The 22,906-nt window shown below is 36.6% G+C and overlaps 1 protein-coding gene across 1 annotated transcript in view; it reads right to left on the reverse strand.

Annotated features, from left to right (window-relative positions):
• BRCA2 (BRCA2 DNA repair associated) overlaps positions 1-22,906 on the reverse strand; it is a 55,015-nt gene that overhangs the window by 9,980 nt on the left and 22,129 nt on the right. The window contains exons 12-24 of the mRNA XM_069601587.1: positions 21,782-21,877; positions 18,935-19,004; positions 12,709-13,118; positions 12,083-12,264; positions 11,155-11,342; positions 9,260-9,430; positions 8,445-8,799; positions 6,722-6,877; positions 6,392-6,536; positions 4,393-4,514; positions 2,028-2,226; positions 1,617-1,780; positions 1,390-1,528 (exon numbers count right to left, since the gene is read on the reverse strand). Coding sequence (XP_069457688.1) covers positions 1,390-1,528; positions 1,617-1,780; positions 2,028-2,226; positions 4,393-4,514; positions 6,392-6,536; positions 6,722-6,877; positions 8,445-8,799; positions 9,260-9,430; positions 11,155-11,342; positions 12,083-12,264; positions 12,709-13,118; positions 18,935-19,004; positions 21,782-21,877 — 2,397 coding nt within the window. The remainder of the gene's footprint in view (positions 1-1,389; positions 1,529-1,616; positions 1,781-2,027; positions 2,227-4,392; positions 4,515-6,391; positions 6,537-6,721; positions 6,878-8,444; positions 8,800-9,259; positions 9,431-11,154; positions 11,343-12,082; positions 12,265-12,708; positions 13,119-18,934; positions 19,005-21,781; positions 21,878-22,906) is intronic.

The raw sequence follows: 22,906 nt of genomic DNA on the forward strand, positions 1-22,906 counted from the left end.
GATTGAACCTGGGCCCCCTTAACAGTGAAAGCACCGAGTCCTAATCACTGGACCACCAGGGAATTCCCTGAATTTGCAGATTAAAAGGTCATCTGTGTTTCAGGAGAACTGTATAGAATGTTTATAAGATACAGCTTGAACTTTTGGACCTCAAAACATATTCTTCAGACATCTAAACATAAAAAGAAAATCACCTACTAAATGTGGGGAAATTTTAGACTGTGCAATGTCAAGAGAGGAATTTCTACAAAGTTCTGAGGGAAGAAAAGAAAGCAAGATCCTACATTATTATGCCTGCCAAGACACAGTCCCAGAATTAGGGCAATAGTTTCACATTTCAAACATATGAGGAACTCCTGGAATATGGCACAGTTGAAGCCTTGGAAAAAGGACTGACGATAAACCTTAGCCAAAGAGCTGAGGAAGCGAGAAGCTGTGACAGAGCAGTTGATCAACAAGGAATCCATGGATCTGAGACCCTACCGTGAACTCGGCACTGTTTTAAGAGCTGATGATACAGCAGTAACAAAGTCTCTGCCCTCAGAGAGCTAACACTCCAGAAGAGGGAGATCAAGAAAACATAGTTAGGTGCTGGTGGGTGCTATGGAGAAAAATAAGGCAAAAAAGGGGAGAAAAAGTGCTCAGTTGGGAGCAGGGGAAATACAGCTTTTACAAAAGGGCTCAAGAAAAGGCCTCTTAGGAGGCTGAGTTTCACCAGAGGCCTGAAGGAGCCAACAGAATATGGTTGCCTGGGGGCAGGGTTTCTAGGAGAGGGAGCAGTGAGGGTAAAGGCCCTGTGATGAAAGTGGACGCAAGAATAGCAAGGAAGGTGTTAGCACAGCTGAAGGGGAAGGGGGACCAGAATTCTGGAGGGTAGGGGTGGTGAGACCAAATGCTGAAGGGCCTGGCATAAAATTACCAATAAATGGAAGGCTTTTGTGCTAAAGTTGAGACATAAGCTGGGCACATAGTTTGCAGATAAAATCAACAGAACAGGGTATGGAAGGAGGAATGAACAAAGTTATATTGATAGAATAAAGTAGAGATTAATTTGGCTAAGATGTTAAAGAGGAATAAAAACTGAGGTAGGAGGTGAAGGCTTGATAGCTCAGTTAACTGCAGAAGGAGCTTATTTTGTAATCATTACTGTGGTGCAAAACATTTTCTAGCAATTTCTTTAAGTAGCACAGAATGGCATATAAGTTGTTTCCTCGTGATATTATAGAACTGCCTTTAAGAATCAAGTTAAAACAAATGTACTTTCAAATCACTAGTTATAAAACTTGTCAATTAGTAGCTTCAGTTAATCATAAGGAAGACAAATTTTAAAATATAATACTTTTCCAAGGCATCCATAAAAAAGCTACCATTAAATACACTGTGTATTACCTATTTTTTTCACAACAGAAACTACAAATCCTATTAGGTCCACCTCAGAACAAGGTGGCTGGAAGTCTGAATCCAATAATTTGCTGAAGTGAAGGGGCTCCCTTGGCTGATAGATTTGTAATAGGATTTCATCTGAAGCCTACAAGAAAAAAAAAATCAGTATACATGGATTCTACAAACTAATACGCATTTATCAAAATTAAAAAATTATGATGAGAAGTTTATACCGGTAGTTGTTGATACTGAGTCTTTTTTGTTGCTGTCAACTGTATGTTAGCTCTTTCATATTTACTCTTAGATTTTGATGCTGTAAGATGATAGATTCTGTATCTCTTTCCCTCTGTTAAGAGGGAGTATAGTTCTGATGATGGACGCCAGATATTCAATATAACTATTGAGAGAAAGAGGAAAAAGACAAATTATAATGGAAGAAATGATAATCATTAAAAATCTTGTTTAAAAATAAATACTGAGGACAACAAAGATCCAAGGGATATATTGTCATTTTGTGGGCACTGGGAGCCCATTTTGTCTCCCCTGATATATACTCACTTAACTCTTGATCTACCATTTGAAATAATAAGCTAATAATTTTTTAAACTTAAAATTGATTAAAAACAAAAACTCTCCATACTGACCTGAATCTTTTTCCTTTCTCTTATAGCTCATGATACGCAGCTTCCATACAGGTGTAACGTCCCTTGGCAAAATCTGTTCCCCTTGCTCAGCAGACTCCATAGCCCTCCTCAGTTCCACCTGGATCTGGGCTTGCTTCTTATCATTCAACATCTGTCTGTGATTATTCAAGGCTCTTAACTGCTCTTCACTAAAATAACCCTGTGGCCAATTGGTATAGTGAGGCAGATGATTTTGGAGTATAAAGCAAACAAAACAGAAACAAACCACCTCATCTATTGGAGACGAATCTCTTTAAATGGGGATAAAATACAACAGAACTGAGTTCACGTTAAGGATGTGACAATATAAAAATGGAGATTTATGTACTCAGCACATAACAAGTATTTTCAAGTGCCTTAAACAGTTTAGTAATCCTTGTGACAAATTTACCGAGGGCCAAACAACCCCTACTTATAAATATACTCTAATAATAATAATCATCAACAGTGACATTCTAAATGGCTAACATCTGAATGCTTATTATATTTCAGAAACAGGTCTATGTATGGGTAATGTATTAATTTATTTAATTCTTAAAATAATCCTATGAGGTAGGTACTATTATTGTTTCCATGAGGTAGGTGGTGAAGCTGAGGTACAGAGAGAATAAATAATTTGCAGAGCCATATAGGCAGGGGTTGGCTCAAAAGCCCTCCATTCTTAGCCCCTGTAGTATAATTTCATTAACTCTCTGGAACAGTAGATGATATTTAAAACAGGTATGTACTATAAGCACTTATCTCTGTCTCTACATTTCTTTCCCAGTCATTTAGCAAACTGGTGTTTGAACCTCCTAGGAATCTCACCCAGTGTTAACAAAAAATAAAGGAACCAAAAATAAAATAAATGAGAATTCTGACACATAACCTACTAGACTGCTGCTGACTCACCCATGTTAATACCTGAGTCTGTATTGGGAAGGGGAACTCTGTGCCTTACAAAGATGTTCCTGAACAGGCAGTTTTTTGGTTAAACATTAATTTTTAAAAAATTATGTGATTTCAGATGCCCTACAACAACTAAACATTATCACTGAAAACAAGTCCTTTTAACAGATATTTTAGAAATTGATGGCAATTTCTTTCTCTAAGAATGATAATGATACCTTTCTTTCAGTGAATCTCTTAGAACCACATAAACTTAGACCCTTAGAGATAAGCCACCCTCAGGCTTTCCCAGGCAGATGGTGGTGGAGGAGGTCTGAGGTCTGTCCAGCTACACAGGGCCAGGGTCTAGAACTTAAGTCTCCCAGCTCTCATCCTGCCCCCTACTTTCTCCTTGTAAGTAAATTCTATAAAAGGAAACCAAAATAATATTTTGTTAAATTTTATGGATGAAATTAAGACTATGTTTTCATAAGCGTCAACAAACATAAAGAGACAGAGACAAATAATTTCTCAGGAAAGCATAACAAAGCCATACAGACTTGTAGCAACTGTACTCACAGGCTTGAAAATCAGACTCACTATCCATAGATAGTCTGTGTTGTAACATTTGGGAATACAGGGGAATTCTATTCAGAACAGCACTGCTCACTCTCTGAGCAGAGCAGTGTTTACTGTGAGGGCCCACTTAAGAAAGTTAAAGCTGTATACAACTTTTATTGTCATCAAATAAATAATATTCATCAATAAACTGTCTTCATAAAATTTCCCCTCTTCTCCCTATTTAGCAAAATAATCTTAGAAGTTGCATTAATTAGATACCCAGGTGTCTAAAAATTTGGGAAGTAGATTACCTTAATATATGAAATGATGTTTTAATAATAACATTTATATAAAACTTTGCAACAATACACTTTATATACATTATCCAATTTGATTCTAAAACATCTTTTGTGCCCATTTGACAGCTATTTTATGTCCTATTTGGTTAGCTAATAAATGGTAGAGCCATGGTTCTAAAGGCCGTGCTGTTTGTAACACACTTTAGTGTTTCTGAAACTTTTCCAACTAACTATCCTTAGGTAGAGGATCATGAAATAAACTCTAGGTAGGATCTGAAGAGCTGAGGAAACTGAGACAGTGCTTTGAAGATACTTAATTTACCTTAAAAATAAACAAGTTTTGACCACACTTTAAACCATATTTAATATATAAAATTATTTAACCCTCTCATCCTCTGTTTGGTACAGAAGTAGAAATGTACCACCTGGTTTGGTACATCACTGAGGATCCTAGAATGCACACATCCTCTTTGAGAAACACAGCATTTCAACATACTGCCTCCTATACTGACCAGATGAGTGACAACAGCTTCTCACCTTGAAGGATGAAGACTAAGGCTTCACTTACTTACTTCCTGCAGGCCCACTTACTCTCTCACCTCAAAGTAACTTGGGTCTGGCGCATTCTTCACAGCTTCATAAAGTTCTGCACCATCTTGCAGAGCACGGACTTGCTGTCTTGTTAGTGCACGTGACGGTATACATTGTTCTGTCACATTTTCTAGGGAAAAAACACTAAGTAAGCTAAACTATGAATTTAAGAACACTGACTAGAGAACTCAGCAAAAAAAAGCACCCAAAGAAGAGAGGTTAAAAATAAACCACTTACCTGCTAAAAGTTCTCCAGGAAAATTTGAAACTAGTATATTAATGGTTTAAAAAACTGTCATACAGAGTTTACTTCATTGGAACAATTTGTAAATTAAAGTAAATGATTTCATGATTCACCTAATTATGAGCTAGTGGTAATTTTAAGTAAATCAAATATTGAGAAGCCCATTTTCCTTCAAATTTATATAGAACATGAAGATAATAATAAAATCATGAAGAAATGCAGAAGGTAATATTTTCCACAATAAAAAGGTAGATATAAAAGTAAAATTTCATGTCTTTTAAGCATAAAACACTATGATTTTTATTATTCAAATTGATGCCACTGGGGAAAACAAGCTCAAGCTCCAGGTATAAAACATAAAAATCAATAACTACGAGAGCAAAAATGCAAGTTCTATAACACAGATAAAGACACAGAGGACAGAGAATTACAAATGGTTTGAGGAGAATAATCTGATGGTTCTTTCCCTTGTTTTCCTTTCTCTAATACCAAAAATCGATGCCACAAATACTCTAGTTACTAAAGCTCAAGGGGGAGTTTAATTAAGACTTCTGAAAAGTGCTGTAGTCTATGTTTAATTGCCTAAGGCAATTTGTGAGGTTCTAAAAGCTAACTGTGGTGAATAAAGATCTGATATTTTGGGGCCAATTCAATACTTATCTGTATATCTATGTAATGCTTTATTTAAAATCAAAAAATTCAGATTCAGAATCAGAAAAAAAAAATCCATTACTCAAAATGAAGACAATTAACCCAATTAGAAGCCTCTAACACACAACAGACTGGTTCCAAATAGGAAAAGGAGTATGTCAAGGCTGTATATTGTCACCCTGCTTATTTAACTTATATGCAGAGTACATCATGAGAAACGCTGGGCTGGAAGAAACACAAGCTGGAATCAAGATTGCCAGGAGAAATATCAATAACCTCAGATATGCAGATGACACCACCCTTATGGCAGAAAGTGAAGAGGAACTAAAAAGCCTCTTGATCAAAGTGAAAGAGGAGAGTGAAAAAGTTGGCTTAAAGCTCAACATTCAGAAAACGAAGATCATGGCATCCGGTCCCATCACTTCATGGGACATAGATGGGGAAACAGTGGAAACAGTGTCAGACTTTATTTTGGGGGGCTCCAAAATCACTACAGATGGTGACTGTAGCCATGAAATTAAAAGACGCTTACTCTTTGGAAGAAAAGTTATGACCAACCCAGACAGCATATTCAAACGCAGAGACATTACCTTGCCGACTAAGGTCCGTCTAGTCAAGGCTATGGTTTTTCCAGTGGTCATGTATGGATGTGAGAGTTGGACTGTGAAGAAGGCTGAGGGCTGAAGAATTGATGCGTTTGAACTGTGGTGTTGGAGAAGGCTCTTGAGAGTCCCTTGGACTGCAAGGAGATTCAACCAGTCCATTCTGAAGGAGATCAGCCCTGGGTGTTCTTTGGAAGGAATGATGCTAAAGCTGAAACTCCAGTACTTTGGCCACCTCATGCGAAGAGCTGACTCATTGGAAAAGACTCTGATGCTGGGAGGGATTGGGGGCAGAAGGAAAAGGGGACGACCAAGGATGAGATGGCTGGATGGCATCACTGACTCGATGGACGTGAGTCTGAGTGAACTCCGGGAGTTGGTGATGGACAGGGAGGCCTGGCATGCTGCAATTCATGGGGTTGCAAAGATTCGGACACCTGAGCAACTGAACTGAACTGAACACTTTATTTTCACATGAAAAAAAGATCTTGTAAACACAACTCATTTTACCTTCATGGTCTTCAAATTCTGCTTGAATTTTAGTGAACAGTGCTTCCAGTTTCTTTTGCTGAGCTTCTGCATATTTTGTTGCTTCCTTTTCCTCTTCTCTTTCATTGCGAAATATGTATAATCCAGTTGATGTCTTCTCCATCCACTGTTAATAATGTGTCAAACAGAAATATGTGGTAGGGAGGGATCATTCAAATTAATCGTCTCTATGCAAAGAAATATTCCCATGGACACAGGAGCCTAGTGGGCTTTGGTCCTTGGGATCACAGAGTTGGACATGACAGCATGCAAAAGAAGAAATACAGAGTAAGTTTCAAGAATGTATCCTACCTGTATAGGGTATGCTCTCTGAATAATTATATCAACACAACCAACATTTCCTCCATCGCTGAAGAGTGATGACAAGGGAAGAGGAAGTGGTCTGGGATCGGGGGAGAATCCAAGTTTGGCATACCAGCAAGCAGGTCGAGTGCTGTTAGCAGAAATCTAGACAGATTAACAAATTGATTTATAAGCGAAATATATATTCACTTCTACTTCAGATTTCATAATAATTTGCCTTCTTTTAGGGTTAATCTCACTGTGCAACTTCAGAATAATGGAGACAGGCAGTCTAAAATCCTCTTAGGGACAGATCCCATAGTGAAGGGCTGGGGATAAGAAAGACCAACACTGACTTAGCAGGAACTATACTAGAAGCAAGGTAACAGAAGAAATGTCTTCAAAATTCTGAAGGAATTATTTCAACCTCAAATTCTGTATTTAGTTAACTTTGTAATAAGATAAAAAATTACTGCATGTTCCCTTTCTCAAGAAGCCTATGGTAGTTGTCTGCCTTAAAACCAGGGAACAAATCTAGAAAGAATCGAAATCCAGACTGTGGGGCTTCTAACAGAGAAAGAGGTGAAAATAATCTCAAGAATGGTAACTGTGCCACATATGTGGACAATAACCACTTTGGAATTGAGCAGGAATACAGAGAAATCCAAGGAATCTTCAGGAAAAAGAAATGAAACTGATAAAGGTATTTTAACATAGTGAGATGATTTTTATGTGGCTCTTGTGTGGAAATGAGTTGGTAATAAGGATAAAAGAAAATTAAGAGAAACAAGACAAGACACTTAATAACTCCAGGGAAAGCAGTAAGTTGTAAAGAAAGGAAATGTAAATCATAGTATATTGTATGCTGAATTAAAGCCCAAGTTAATGACAAATTATCTCTTTAACTTAAAAATGATTAATTTATTAAAATGCTTTCCTGAAATACAGTGATTCAAAATATAACAGAAGTAAATTCTTTACAAGGTTATTTCATAAGTGAATCTGAATGTGCAACATTGCAATCATTTCTGATATCAATATTGTAGACTATTCAACACTGACAAAGTCCTGTTACCTAGGTTTAAATATACATAGAGATGAAAAGTGTACTTTAGTATTATATATTCAAGAATCACTGAGACTTGATGTTCTAATCACACTGAAACAGAGATCTGGCCTAGTCACCAGGGTGGAAGTAGAGCAATACTATGAGAACAACATGGTGGCAAGAGCTCCAAGTATAAAAACCAAGCATCTGATGCAAATTTACTCCTATTTAACTGCAACCCACATTGTTTTAGCTCAATAAATATCTCTGGCTTTCCCCCCAAAATCACAAATACTTTATCTGGGACTTCCCTGGTGGCTCAGACGGTAAAGCGTCTGTCTACGATGTGGGAGACCCGGGCTCGATCCCTGGGTTGGGAAGATCCCTTGTAGAAGGAAATGGCAATCCACTCCAGTATTCTTGCCTGGAAAATCCCATGGACAGAGGAGCCTGGTAGGCTACAGTCCATGGGGTCGCGAAGAGTTGGACACGACTGAGTGACTTCACGTTCACGTTTAACTATCTGAGAAACCTGCCACTTACACTTAAGAGTATCAGTACATTTTTCAAAAAATGAAACATAATAGGCATAAGTAAATTTTAAAATGTAAATGTAAAGCCTCTCTAGAATTTAACTGAATCAGTGCCTGATTTTTACCAAGAGTGCGCATGTATTTAACTTACCTTTAACATAAGAGATTCTGGGGCTTCAAGAGGTGTACAGGCATCAGGAGAGCCCACTAGCTCTGCTCCATGAATTACGATCTTCTGACCCACAGTCAGTCTACCATTCTTTAGGAGAGCTGAGAGGGGAGGGTCCACCTGGGCCTTAATAGCATACCATCCATCTGTAAGTTGGATAATGGCCACCTTTGTGGCATCCACACTGCTAGTCTTATTGCTAGAAGGTTCAGATATATCTGTGCTTAATGAAATTATTTCAGAAACACAGAGAACAAGTGTTTTTGCAGCTGTGTCATCCCTTTCCATTATCTTTTTTATCGCTGATCTTTTGCTTCTATCGATTTCTACATCATATCTAAAAAGAAACAGAAAAATGCATTATTTTAGGAATTGTGAGTCTAGAATTTCACTGTAAGAAAAAAGTCACTGAAAAATTGAGAATAAAAATTAAATAACCTTTACTGAAGAAATATCAAGGAGAATTTCAAAGATGATAGTTGGCATATTAAGTTTTATACTGCTAAAATGAATTAAATATTAATCTCCCCCAAATGCAGTAATGCTTTGTCTAATTCATATTCTCACACGCCAAGAGTTTGAGAAGAGGGAAGGACAAAAGGGAAGCAGGAGGTATATGAATGTGTGATTGATCTTAAGTGGGGCTGGAGGGTAACATGAGAACTATGCTATACAAGTGGGATAGCAACTGTCTTGACAACTGGCTAGTGATCCTTTATGATGGACAGTCACAAGCAGCTTACAAGTCTGACCCATACCACAATACAGGATTACATGATAGGACCCTTTAAACTTGCCTGTATTTTAGTTGAAGAAGTACCCTTTCTGGGTTCAGGCATCTATTAGCAAATTCCTTAGGAAAGGCAAATTCCATAGCTGCTAGTTTCCATATAATCCATCTATAATGATTATAGACCCAAACTCTAGAAATAAGCCTTGGATCCACACCTGGGGTGTCACACAGAGCTCTGAACAAATAAAGGGAGAATGAATAATAAAAACCACATGAGATGATACTGAATTCAATGGCCCCAACTATTCTTTGCACGAAAACTAAATTGTATAAGATCATTCAATAAGTTTTTTATGAGTTAGTATATAATCAATAAGCAATATAACTTTAGAAAATGATTTGACATGTATCAAAATATGCTAATGAAAATTTCACATATTATTTAATACACTTGTTTCAACTGAAAAATAACATCTTTAATTTAAAATAATTAAATTTTAGATTATATATTTCTTATTAAAGAGATTGTTTTTAGAAATCACCCAAGAACTTCCTTCTCTAGTCCTGGTTCTCTTACTATCTACTCCTTTCTGCTCAAATCTACAACTCCTCTGCCTTTCCCGTTCTCACTCTCAGTACTAATGTGACCAGAAGTAATTAAAAGAACATCCATAAATGTTCACCCTCTGATCTACCAGCCACTGGCACTGGTACCCTTACATGTTGCCTTCTTACTCTGTTTGAAAAGTTGCACCTCTCCTCACTCAATTCTCTCTACCCCACTTTGCTAGTTTTATCTTCAAAGTATTTATCACTTTTTAATATACTATATGATTTACTTAGTCCTTTAAAAAATTTTCCTTTCTTGCCTTAAACCCCTCCACTAGAATATATGACTTACTAGGGCAAAGATTTTTTTGTTTTTCTAACCCTAGTACCCAAGATATTAGCAGTATCTGGGTATAGTAGGTCTTCAGTAAATATCTGCTAACTGATAAAAAGGCAAGCAGATAAAGAGGCAGCCTCTCTTTACCTATCTGCCTGCTCTCCCTCTGAGAGCATTGTCTTGTTTAAATAAACTTTCACTTTCTTCTTTTTTTTTTAAAAAAAGCTTGAGCTTCAACACTCAAAGATTTTTGAACCATGCCCACTTGATTACAAAATAATCACTATTAACCTCTAAACTATGTGGTCTTCTTAATATAATTAAGTGATACAACTGTTACTTTTCCAAATAGAATCAATATTTGACATATGGGGCAAATGCCAAGATGTAAATACATTCCTGTTTTAAAATACTCTAAAAACAGGAAAAATTTAGGGAAAAGATGCTTTACCACTTTTCCAAAGCTGTAAATTTTGGAAAGATAAACCTAGATCTCAAAAATAAGGGCGCTGGAGAAAAGTTTCCCATCGCTTGTCACTGGCATCAGGTAATACCTCCCTGATAGCACTTTAAATTCTATTTGTATAAACATTAGAATCCTAAGAGGATAAACAGTTTCTAAACTGTTGGTTGAAGTTTTAGGGCCACTGGGGTTCTCTAGTTATTTGGTATTACTGATATTTAAGTATTTCTAATTTTAGTATTCATATATTTACTGAAATACACAATGAAAGAGAATATGCTTGGAAGTGTGTCTGTGTGTGTGGTTTTACGAGAAGGCCAACTTATACTTAATTTTTCTTATCAGTCTATTTTGTATAAGCAATAAGAACAATGTCCTAATTTAAGCAGAACCAATTCAGTAAATCCTAAGACAAACCAAAATTCATTTTTCAAAAGATTTCAACAGAATATCAACTGAACCACAATGTACTTAAAATGATTCAATGTATAAGCTTTTTGATTTCTAGTCAAGTTTTTAAGTGTGAGAGAGATAAAGAAAGATGAAAAAGGGACTCGTGAGAGAGAGATGATGGGATATATAATACAAAATTTCTCTTTGCAGAGAGTACCTGTAAAATTCTTCTTTTCCAGCCTTTCCATCATTGGAGGGTATGAGCCATCCACCATCAGCCAACTGTATTCCCTTTCCAGTCCATAAACCTTCCTTACCAAAATAATCCTGAGTGTGAAACTGAAAAGCCTCTGCATTTTTGCTGTTAATTTTTACACAGTGTTTAGAAACACCATACATATATAGCTAGACAAAATAAATGATAGAAAATTTTGAAAATGAGAAAAAACCATCAAACAAAAGAACATGTTTCACAGAAAAAAAAATTATAACAAGCCAAAACTGAATTTACCCAAAGTTTTTCATTTAAATATGAAAACATTCACTATGAAAATACGTAACTTGCTTACTAGAAGCTAAAAAATTTTTATATAATATAAATGACCTTCAAGAGTCTGCAGCACCTTTCTCATTCCCTTGGTGTACCTGGCTCCAGCGCTATGTGTAGTAGAAAGTCGTTGTGGGGATAAAAAAGTAACCTAATGTTTTAGAAAACCTCTTAAGTTAAAAAACTTAGAAAACTTAGAAAAGGCCCAGACTCTCATCTCTTCATTGCTCCAAATTTTAACTAGATAGAGCTGGTTTAGTAAGAATCTCTTTTAAAACTGTAAATGGCTCTTAGCAGGTTCAGGGTTATGAGTTATTCACACTATAAGCTGAAAGCACTTATAGTACTAAATGAATACATTTTGAAGGGGGAACTTTAAAGTACAGATCACTTTGGTGGAATAAAGCAGCAGACAGGAAGGAGGCTGCCATGGCAGGACAATTAGGATTTTACTACATGATTTTACTCATCCTACATGATTCTACTCATCCATTTCTGCCCCAATTTGTTCTTTATTTAAACAAAACAATTTGGAGATGCCAGTTAATAAAGCAACACACTGCTATCAGAGTTATTAGCACTGTAGACAAAGACATACCCGTTTGTGAGAACACACAGAGGGAATTCGGCCTTCTACTGCCTCTCTGAGAGAGATTCTAGGCATAGTGGATGTTTTTGCAAGGTACAGACTGCCTGGCTGTGGAAAAATACATTGCCTTTGTTTCTTTCTAATTCGCATATCCTGTATATCTCTGGCATTCTGAAGATTTGTAATTGAACCTATTAAAGAACAAACAGCAAAAACTAAAGTTGAATATAAAATTTTAAAAGTACAACCCTTGTTTTATAAAATCATATCAATTTACTGTAACTTTAAATCTTAAGGGATGCAAAGTTTCTACTTAAAACACGTATAAAAGAACAGAAATAGATTGTTTTCATTTTGAATTTGGAAGAAAATTAGCAGCCTGGTAAAAATATAATCCAATAATAGCAGTCCTAGATTGTATGTCTAAAACTTTTTTTTAAAACAAAAAAATCTACAAGTAGTTACCTTTGAAAAAAAATTAGAATAATTTAATCTTAAGACGTGGCATTACAAAAGATTTTGAAATTAGTAATCACAATGAAAGTGGAAAAAATCCTCTCCTCAAGGCATTATTTAATATAAGAAATAAATAACTGAAAGGCAAAAATATGTCAACACAAATTGTTACACAATACCTAAAGGTTCTTCTTCACCCTTGGTGAAATGTAGAGTTGTTGTCTGATGAGTTTCACAGTTGTTAACATTGTTTTCACTGTCACCAGAGCCATGCTCATCTACGTTTTTTTGTTTTTGTTTGTTTTCCTCCAAATTAGTATTCTTGCCAACAAACTGCTCATCTCTGTGAATGTGTGATTTAGTTTTAAAAGGTGGGACAAAGACTTTCATGGGTTTGCCTACGGTTATTGAGTGTCTCCTTTTCTCATTTCTTGGGTCAGGAACCTTGCAAAGTGGCTGCCCTGAAATTGATAAATTGCTTGAAGACTTTCCCAAAGTCAGGTATTCATAAAACTGAGACTTAGACAAAAATTCTTGACCAGGTGCAGTGAAATTTGGGTTCTGTATTTCTTGCCGTTCCGTAGTTACGCTATAATAGGGAGAAAATATTTAAGTTTATTTACCAGTAAATGTATAAATGTTTCAGAATATGGTTTTTTTTTTTTTTGAGACCCTCAGTTGCTACATGGCAATTCTATTCTGATAACCGTTTTGCATTTCATCATGTTTGCTCTCTAAAAGAATACCACACTCTGTAAGTCTGTAACTGTCTCTCTCACACCAACTCCCAGCTGGACTTTATCACCTGCAAATAGTAGAGAAGAGTCTCTCCTCCAGTTCAATCACAGCTCCTCACTCACCTCCTTCACCAGACATCTCTCTACCCGTTCTCTTCTCATGGTAACCCCTTCACCTATACTCTTGACCCCATTTAGTATCTCAGCCTCGGGAGTCTTGCTCTCGCAATGATCATTCTATATCCTTCCCTTCTCATTCATCATCTATTACACCTTTTTCACTCAGAAAGCTTTGCCTACCCTTGACTTTTTTCTCAGCCTTATCGCCCCACTACAAGGTAATACTGTTACCTATCCCTTGTGGTCAACCTTCTTCTACAGGTAATCTAAACTAGATGTTTTCACTTCCTCACTTTCTACTCACTGAACTCTCATTTCCCCCACTATTCTGTAGAAATTGTTCTCAATAAAGTTTCTAATAATTTCCCAAAGCCAAAATAAAAAAAGCTTCATGTGTAAATACATTCAGCTTGACCCCTGACAGTTTTGAAAACTTCCTTCTTAAAATTCTCACCGCCAACATTCACACCACGATTTTCCCTCTTTTTCCTTCTGTCTTTTTTTTTCTTCTTTCTCTTAAAAACATTCCTGCCTCTAAAATTGGATTTATTCTGTGGACACTTTCCCTGGGCGATATGAATCAGTTACATTGCTTAAATCACCATCTATCTAACAACAAAAACATTAATCTTTGTTTAATTTGACATTTCCCGGATGTTATTCCTACACTGTGAACTGCCATCAAGTATCAGACATCCCTATCTTGATGTTGCACACTCATCTCAAACTCAGCCTGTCCAAAACTAAAACTACCTACCTTCCCAAGCATAGAAGTTCTTCCTCCATACTTTGTTGAAAACCTCATACTTTCTTTTACCCAACCCTAAACCCTTGGAGGAGAAGGCAATGGCACCCCATTCCAGTACTCTTGCCTGGAAAATCCCATGGATGGAGGAGCCTGGTAGGCTGCAGTCCATGGGGTTGCGAAGAGTCAGACACGACTGAGCGACTTCCCTTTCACTTTTCACTTTCATGCATTGGAGAAGGAAATGGCAACCCACTCCAGTGTTCTTGCCTGGAGAGTCCCAGGGACCGGGGAGCCTGGTGGGCTGCCATCTATGGGGTTGCACAGAGTCGGACACGACTGAAGTGACTTAGCAAACCCTTGGAACTTGAAGTTAACCTAGAACTTACTTAGTTATCCATTCATCTAGCTCGCAAATAATGTGTTCCACTATATGCCAGGCAATATTTTGGCTGTAGGATATAGTGACAAACCAAACAAAATCATAGAGTTTACATTCTAGTGGAAGGAAACAAACAAATGTCAGCTTGTATAATATGCTATGGAGAAAATTAAAGCATGATAAGGGGGACAGGAAGTGTCCAGCAGAAATAAATAAACGATATTTTATACAGGGTGGCAAGGAAAACATTACTGATGAGGTGACATTTGTATAGAAACCTAAAAGAGGTGAGAGAAAGACATGTAGGGACTTGGGAGGAGGTTGTTGGAGGCAGAGTGGACACCACATGCTAGGCTGGACATACACATGCCTGAAGCAGAGTAAGCAAGGGGAAGTCAGCAGCTGAGACAGAAGAGGCAGCAACAAGGCCAGATCACAGAGGACCTGTGTAGCACAACAAAGAATTCCAGCTTGTATTCTGAGATGAAGTCATGGAACAGTATTTGAGTCCAGAAATGACATAATCTGTCATACCAATACTTTAAAAAGCACCCCTCCAGCGGCTTTGCTGAAAATTCACTGTGTCTAGGGAGGAGGGAGGAGGCAAAGTTAGAAGCATGGAGACCAAATCTACTGAAATAATCCAGGCAGTTTTATGATGACCTGAACCAGGTGTTAGGGGTAGAAGGGGTGAGAAGTGATTGGATTTCGGGTATATTTTGAAAGCAGACTTGTTAGACTTTTACATTTATAGGATAGGACATTAGCTTTGGAGATGTTAAGTTTATGATGGCTACAAGTCACCCAAATAAAAATGTCAAGCAAGTAGCTGAATGAATGAATATATTGTTTTTGGAAGAAATCTGGCTTAAAGATATGAATTTTGGAGTTATCACCAAATAGATGGTATACAAAGCCATGAGAGCAGATGAGACAGTAGGGGGGAAAGGCAGGAAGAGAAGCCGTTTGGAGCTGAACCATGGGGTAATTTAATATTTAGTGGCTGGGGGAAGAACTAGCAAAGGAAAGTAAGAAAGATAGCCAGTGGGATAGGAGGAGAAGTGAGAGATGGCCCAGAAGCCAGAATAAAGAAAGTGTTAAGAAAGCAGGAGTGATTAACTGTGTCAATGCCACTGACAGGTTAACAAAGGGTGGGGGACAATGTGGGGTTCACTGGTAATCTTGATGAGGGGTGCTAGTGGGTGGTGATAAAAGACTGAGATGGGTTCGGCAGAGAAGGGGAAGAGATGAAGTAGAGAAGGTGAGTTAAGACAATTGTAATGAGATGTGCTTTAAGTGGGGCATGGAAATGGACTGGTGGGATAAGGGGAGTCAAGAAAGTCTTTTCAAGATGGGAGATTTATAGCAACTACCTACACTGATGGGCTTCCCTGATAGCTCAGTTGGTAAAGAATCTGCCTGCAATGCAGAGAACTGGGGAAACCCTTGTTCGATTCTTGGGTTGGGAAGATCCCCTGGAGAAGGGATAGGCTACCCACTCCAGTATTCTTGGGCTTCCCTTGTGGCTCAGCTGGTAAAGAATCTGCCTGCAATGCGGGAGACCTGGGCTTGATCCCTGGGTTGGAAAGATCCCCTGGAGAAGGGACAGGCTACCCACTCCAGTATTCTGGCCTGGAGAATTCCATGGACTGTATAGTCCATGGGGTTGCAAAGAGTCGGACATGACTGAGCGACTTTCACACTGATGGGATTAGTCCAGTAGGAACGAAAAATTACCAATGCAGGAGGGAGAGGTGACAATTGCTGGACTTGTTTCCTTGAATAGATGATCTAGATGTGATCGAATGCACAGGAATGAATAAACCTTCTCCAAAACTTACTTTCACTGATTTTACTCTCTTGTTTTTAAATATGAAGAATATTGTGAAAATGAGTGGTCTGCTTTGCAGCTTTTATGATCAAGACATCTATTTGAATCTACTTGAGACATATTTTGCCACTCTCTGTTAATGACTATCTGGCCAAATGGGGAATCTATCTTCCACTCAACCTCTACTCTACCACACGTACTAACTAAACGAAGCCTTTGTTGTTCTTTAGTTGCTAAGTCATATCTGACTCTTGTGACCGCATGGACTGTAGTCTGCCTGGCTCCTTTGTCTACGGGATTCTCCAGGCATTCTCCAGGATTGTCCATGGCAACTGAAGTAGGTTGCCATGCTCTCCTCCAGGGTATTGTCTTGACCCAGGGATCAAACCTGGCTCTCCTGCACTGGCAGGTGGATTCTCTACCACTGAGTCACCTGGGAAGACAATAAATGCCTTTACTTCCTTACTAATCTCCTTGCAATAGTTTCTCTCTGATCTAATTCTAAAACATACATCTGGTTATGTCGCTTCTCAGAAACATCCAAAGACAAACTATTGCCTGTCCAGGTTTTGATTTGTCAGAAATGATATCCAGGAAGCTTTCCTTTTTAGTCTGACTCTCCCCATTTCTTTGTGTTTCTTCCCTATCCTCACCCCACCCCCATGCCTGACAAATCCCATGCAAGTGATACAACTTCTTACTGCATCCAGATTTGCAATGACCTCTTTAACCAGCATTCTTTACATTCCATCTGAAGTACTTTTCCTATTAAGCTTTTGTCACATAATTAGCTGCCAGTTTTTCTATGTTTTCACATCACTTTGTTATATTCATTTTAGTATTTATAGCACAATAATTCTTGTCATGCCTGGCTCTAAGACAAGCAATCCAGTTGGACTTTTGAAGTTTTCTTCTTTTTGCATGGTCTATTTCCCCTAAGCTCCTTTTTTTGCCTTCCCTTTACTTTGGATACTGTCTTTCACAGGAGCTTTCTTCCAGTGATGAGTGATCTTTGATTTTCTGTTCTCATCTAAGAGTGAAGCACTGAATAGCTGACTGGAAGCTGTGTGCTGGTGAGCTTGTCAATTGTTGGCTTCACTGTCTGGCAGTGCACTTTAATTTTAATACCTGCAACTATCAGTAGCCTTTTCTATTGGGCTGTTCCTAAGACCAGAAAAACAATCATTCAGTCGTTTGCCTAGAGGCCCAGCTGCCAGCATTTGGGAGCCAAGTGTGGGAACCAGGCTAGGCATCCTCACCACTTGAAATCCAGATTTTTACTTAATCTCTATTTTCAGAGCCTTCCCCGAGTCCCATCCCCAATTCAGAATCTCTCCAATTCATCTTCTCCAGAGAATGACCTTCTGGTCTTTTGGTAGAAGAGGGACTTTTTGCCTGCCTGCAGTGGGAGAGGGGAAAATCGTAAATAGATTTTCAACTAATCTTCCTGTTTTCTACTTCACCTTCAGAAGAATATGTTGCTGCCAATTTGAGTCTTTTTCAGGTTCTTTAGGGGAAACTGGGTAGCTTCTCTGCCTGTTCTAATGTTAGGTTTTAGATTTCTATGTCATTCTAAGTCATTCATGATTTTAGCTTCAAAAGTTTTGTTATTTCAGGATTTTCCTGGTGGTCCAGTGGCTAAGACTCTGTGCTCCCAATGCAGAAGGCATCGGTTCAATCCCTGGTCCTGGTCAGGGAACTATATCCCACATGCCACAACTAAGAGTTCGCATGCTGCAACTAAGACCCAGTACAACCAAATAAATAAAATAAATATTAAAAAGAATATTAATTTTTTAAAAATCTGTTGTTGCTTCTGAAACAACACTGTACTTACAGACTAATACATTTAAAAAAATTCTCTTGTAACTAGTATGGTTTTGAGAGGGAGGAGAGATAAAAGTATATTTTTAATATAGGCTATCTTTAATTTTTCTTTCACTTTTATTAATATAATTGAGATATAATATGTGTGTGCTTAGTCGCTCAGTCATGTCCAACTCTTTGTGACCCCATGGATTATAGCCAGCCAGGCTCCTCTGTCCATGGGGATTCTCCAGGCAAGAATACTGGAGTGGGTTGCCACACCCTTCTCCAGGTGACCTTCCCAACCTGGGGATCTAACCCAGCTCTCCTTCATTGCAGGCAGATTCTTTACCATCTGAGCCACGAGGGAAGCCCATGAATACTGGAGTGGGTAGTCTATCCCTTCTCTAGGAGATCTTCCAGACCCAGGAATTGAACCAGGGTTTCCTGCATTGCAGGCAGATTCTTTACCAGCTGAGCTACCAAGGATATGCCACCTTTTTAAATTGGTTTTGAGTAATTTCCATATCCTGCTCAACTTTAGTACCTTAACCATAAAATTGAATTAAAATCTATATGTCTACAAAGTTATTAAAAATGATATAATAATATGTGTAGCAGTATAAAGTACTACCAGAGTACAGAATTATTTAATCCTGATGCAGGCTCTCAAAAAAGGGAAGTGTTGAAGTCTCCACTGTATGTTAGAGCCAGTATATCTAGAAATATATTTTAAAAACCCACACTATATTAGTAGAATTAAGAAAAATTAAACATGTCTTACCAAGAGGGTCCACAGGTAACTGGCTCTAAAGAAAAGTGATGCATAAACAACCTTCTATCTTTCATTGTGCCTAAAAATATATATTTCACATTATGTATTAATGAATACATTTTATATATTAATGAAAATCTAATGAGAGATTTTATTTCCTATGTCTGTTCATTATACATTATTCTAACTATCTAACAAAAATTTGAGAAAATTATACATTTAAATTTTTTCAATGTGCTTAGTTCGTAACTATCAAAGTTTGGTTCTCAAATTGATAATGATTAATACCAAATAACTCACAGTGCAAACATATATATGAAATCAGTATAAATTTAGTCAGCTGATGTTAATCAGAGCTTGAAGGCATTAGTGAATTGCCAAGAAAATATAAATCTTTAGTTTTATGAAGGTTGACAAGCTAAACTGTAGATATTATTCATTTTCAGTAGATAACTTGTAATTCTTAAACTTTCAACTAGTCCATTAGTAGGGAGGGGACTGGTTGAATAAACCAGAATACATTGCTATAGCCATGTGATCAAGTACTACACAGTCACAAGAAAGAACAAGGAAGATCTCTCTATGCTCATTTACTCATGATCTGCAGATAAATTTGAACTGAACAAGAAAGAAGGTACAAAACCCTATGCACACTGATATCTTTTAAGTGAGAAAGATAAGTAATGAGAATATATATATACACATATTTACTTATTTTTACAAAAAGAAGCCCTAAAAGGACACACCAGAAACCATTAAAAATAGTTACCAATATAATAAGCAGGAAGTGAGGAAGTTGGTGAACAATATGGAGGAGTCAGTGATGGAAATAAGGCTTCTCTGAGTAAATATTTCTATAGTTTTGATGAATGAACTACATAAACATTCTATTTATTCAAATATAAAATTAAAAAAGGCAAATCTTAAAATTGAAAACAAAGTGAAACTAATCTAACCCAATTATCAAATTGTTAACCACAAAAGAATTCTTTTCAGTGACATTTGAATAGAGAACTTTAACTATACATTCCTTATGACATATGTTCTTAGGACAAAAACTGCAAAGAATTCTTAAATCTCCCTTAGTAGTTTATGAATAGTAACAGTAGTACTGTAAACTTGAAGCTATTATACATATACTATAAGACAGTGATTCTCAGAGTGATCCATGGAACACTGGAAGGGAGTACCCACAACCCTTAGAGGGGATCCAAGCTGTCAAATGACCTTAATAATAGCTGTGATTAATAATTAGTAGTAGTTGTAGTTATATGTATATCTTTCTCACTGTGTTGACGCTGGCATTGCTGGTATGTCCTGCTGCATACTTTAGTGTGATAACTGTCTAAAGGAATGCACTTTATATGAACTGCACTAATCAACTTTCCCTCAAAGAATTCCATTTTTACTTGAAAGCATAACCAACAAATGATTTATTCAGAGTTGGGTATTCATCAAATACTTCTTCAAAAATGAATGAAATGAGCTCATCACTACAAAAAAAACAAGTGAGTATTTGCTGCAAAACAAACTATTGTAAAGTTCAAGCTTTTAAACAAAATGACAATTTTGGAATGCTTATATCTGGCTGTTACCTTGACAATTTCCCAATACTAAATTTTTAGATTAGATCAGTGGTGACATTAACAAAAGTAATTAAGATTGTATAATGTGTCAATGTTGGAAGACCTTCATAACTCTGAACTAATATTTTCAAAATGACTTAAGTACAATATTTAATAAATACTAAAATTTTTCAATTTTAAATGTTGACTATGATAAATAGAAATAGAAATAATCCACATAATCAAATGCTCTTGAGGCTCCTCAATAATTTTCAAGAGTATAAAGAGATTTTGAGAACAAAAACTTTGAGAATCTTGGCTGGATAATAAAGCAAATAAGTAAATATGTTAATGTTATTAGAACCAAGAATACAGCATTAAAAAAAAAGTAACACCAGCAGCTCTGAGTGTAGTTAGCACTCAAATCTTGTTTTTTTAAAAAGCATTAATCACTGAAAGGATCTCTGGAAATTCTAAGGACTCTAGAACTGGGGTGAAGAATTACAATGACTTCCTACAAATCTTTCTGTGATAATACACAGCAAGAAAGTGTTCAAAGGTTAATTAAAGCATATTAAAAACAAAAATTCTTAAGAAATACTTGAAGAGGTCACTATTTACAAATTTGAAATGATTTGAGCATCAAAAAGAATGTTACCTTTTGTAAAGAAATACATTATTTATAATGTGTTCTTTTAAACTTTATATCCATATTATAAATAAGAATCTAAGAAATCAACTGTATCTAAAAGAGAAAGAAAAAAATTCCTTTACTGCCCTTAGTAGTGATTATTATACCAACTACTCTTTACTCTGAAAATTGGTGAGTGAAGAGAAAGAATTCAGTATTTATCCTGCCTTTTTAGGAAGAACTATATAGATAATCCCCAGTTAAGGGAAAGCCCTTCCTTGCTGAAGAATCCCAGCTAATAAATGTATAAAAAATAACAGAGTTTTAAAAGTCACTATTTTTCAATCTCCAATTAAATAATCGATTCAGGTAAATATTATGAAATCAACTGGATTTTAGAATCCAGCCTTTTATTTTAAAACTCCTTATTTGAGTATTATTTCACATTTCTCAATTATGGAAAACCTCCACATTATACCTGGTAGTATGAAGGAAAAGCTCACATAACAAATAAAGCAAGAGAGAAGTTTTAAATAACCACACTGTAAAGTCTTGCCCAATTATCCATATACCCAAAAGAGATGAGAAAAACAACTTTAAGAATATTAAGTACAGTAATTAGAGAAGGAGAAAAGATACACATTAAAAAGCATATTTTACCATCTGGAGTGCTTTTTGAAGCCTTTAAGGATTTTCCTTGATTTTCTATTATCCTGTCAAATTCATTTAACAAGTTTCGTTTGATTGGGGGTTCTCCTAAAAAGAAATTCCCATACATGTTTTTAAAGCAAATAACTTCAGTTTTATTTTTCAAAAGCCATAGTCTATTTTTTAAAATTAAAGTACTGGCTCTTACAATGTGTTAAGTAAAAAAATACAAAATAATTATAATTTAAATAGCAAACATTCTATTTTGTAAGTGATTTTTGTAATTAATTTTTCAATGTCAATTTAATTTCTATTATTTTTTGACCATTTAAAATACTACTTTTTAATTGGGTCCAGGGATGAAGTACCAGATATCACAGATAATCTTTTTCTTTAATAAACTGCCACTTATTGTAACTCCAGGCATACTGGCAATAAGGACAAACAAAAAATTTCTTCAAATAAACTTTTTTTTTTTGCATTACACTCAAGAAGGAATTTATTATATAGGTCCCTGAACTAGAGTCAGTGGGTAGGAGAAAAGATTTTAAATTACCAAAATTATAGTACTGGCAAAAGTAATACGTATTTCTTATTTAAAAACTCTTCAAAGGCTTAGAATAAACTTAAGCCATAACTGAAGTTATGAATTTCTATGCCATACTGAGATAATGTGTTAACAGATACCTTAAAAAAATATATATTTATTTTGTTTATTTGGCTGTCTTGGGTCTTAGTTGAAGCATGTGGGATCTAGCTCCCCCACCAGGGATTGAACCCAGGCCCCGTGCACTGAGAGCGTGGAATCTTAGCCACTACACCACCAGGAAGTCCTGATACTTTGTTTTTAGATGTTTTTTGATTTATTAAAGGAAGTGAACTTGAAGGATTTAATAAGTAAAAATGTCCTTGTAAGGCTTTATCAAATGTTCGATTATAAAGTGATTTAACTGTTTGACAAGAACCTGTACTATAAAGTAACCAGAAGCTGATTGTGCCTAGTCGCTCAGTTGTGTCTGACTCTTTGCAACCCCATGGACTGTACCCCGCTAGGCTTCTCTGTCCATGGGGATTCTCCAGGCAAGAATACTGGAGTGGATTGCCATGCCCCTCTCCGGAAGCTGATTATATCTAACA

This window comes from Ovis canadensis, chromosome 10 (genome assembly GCF_042477335.2).
Source record: "Ovis canadensis isolate MfBH-ARS-UI-01 breed Bighorn chromosome 10, ARS-UI_OviCan_v2, whole genome shotgun sequence".
In the NCBI taxonomy this organism is placed as follows: domain Eukaryota; kingdom Metazoa; phylum Chordata; class Mammalia; order Artiodactyla; family Bovidae; genus Ovis; species Ovis canadensis.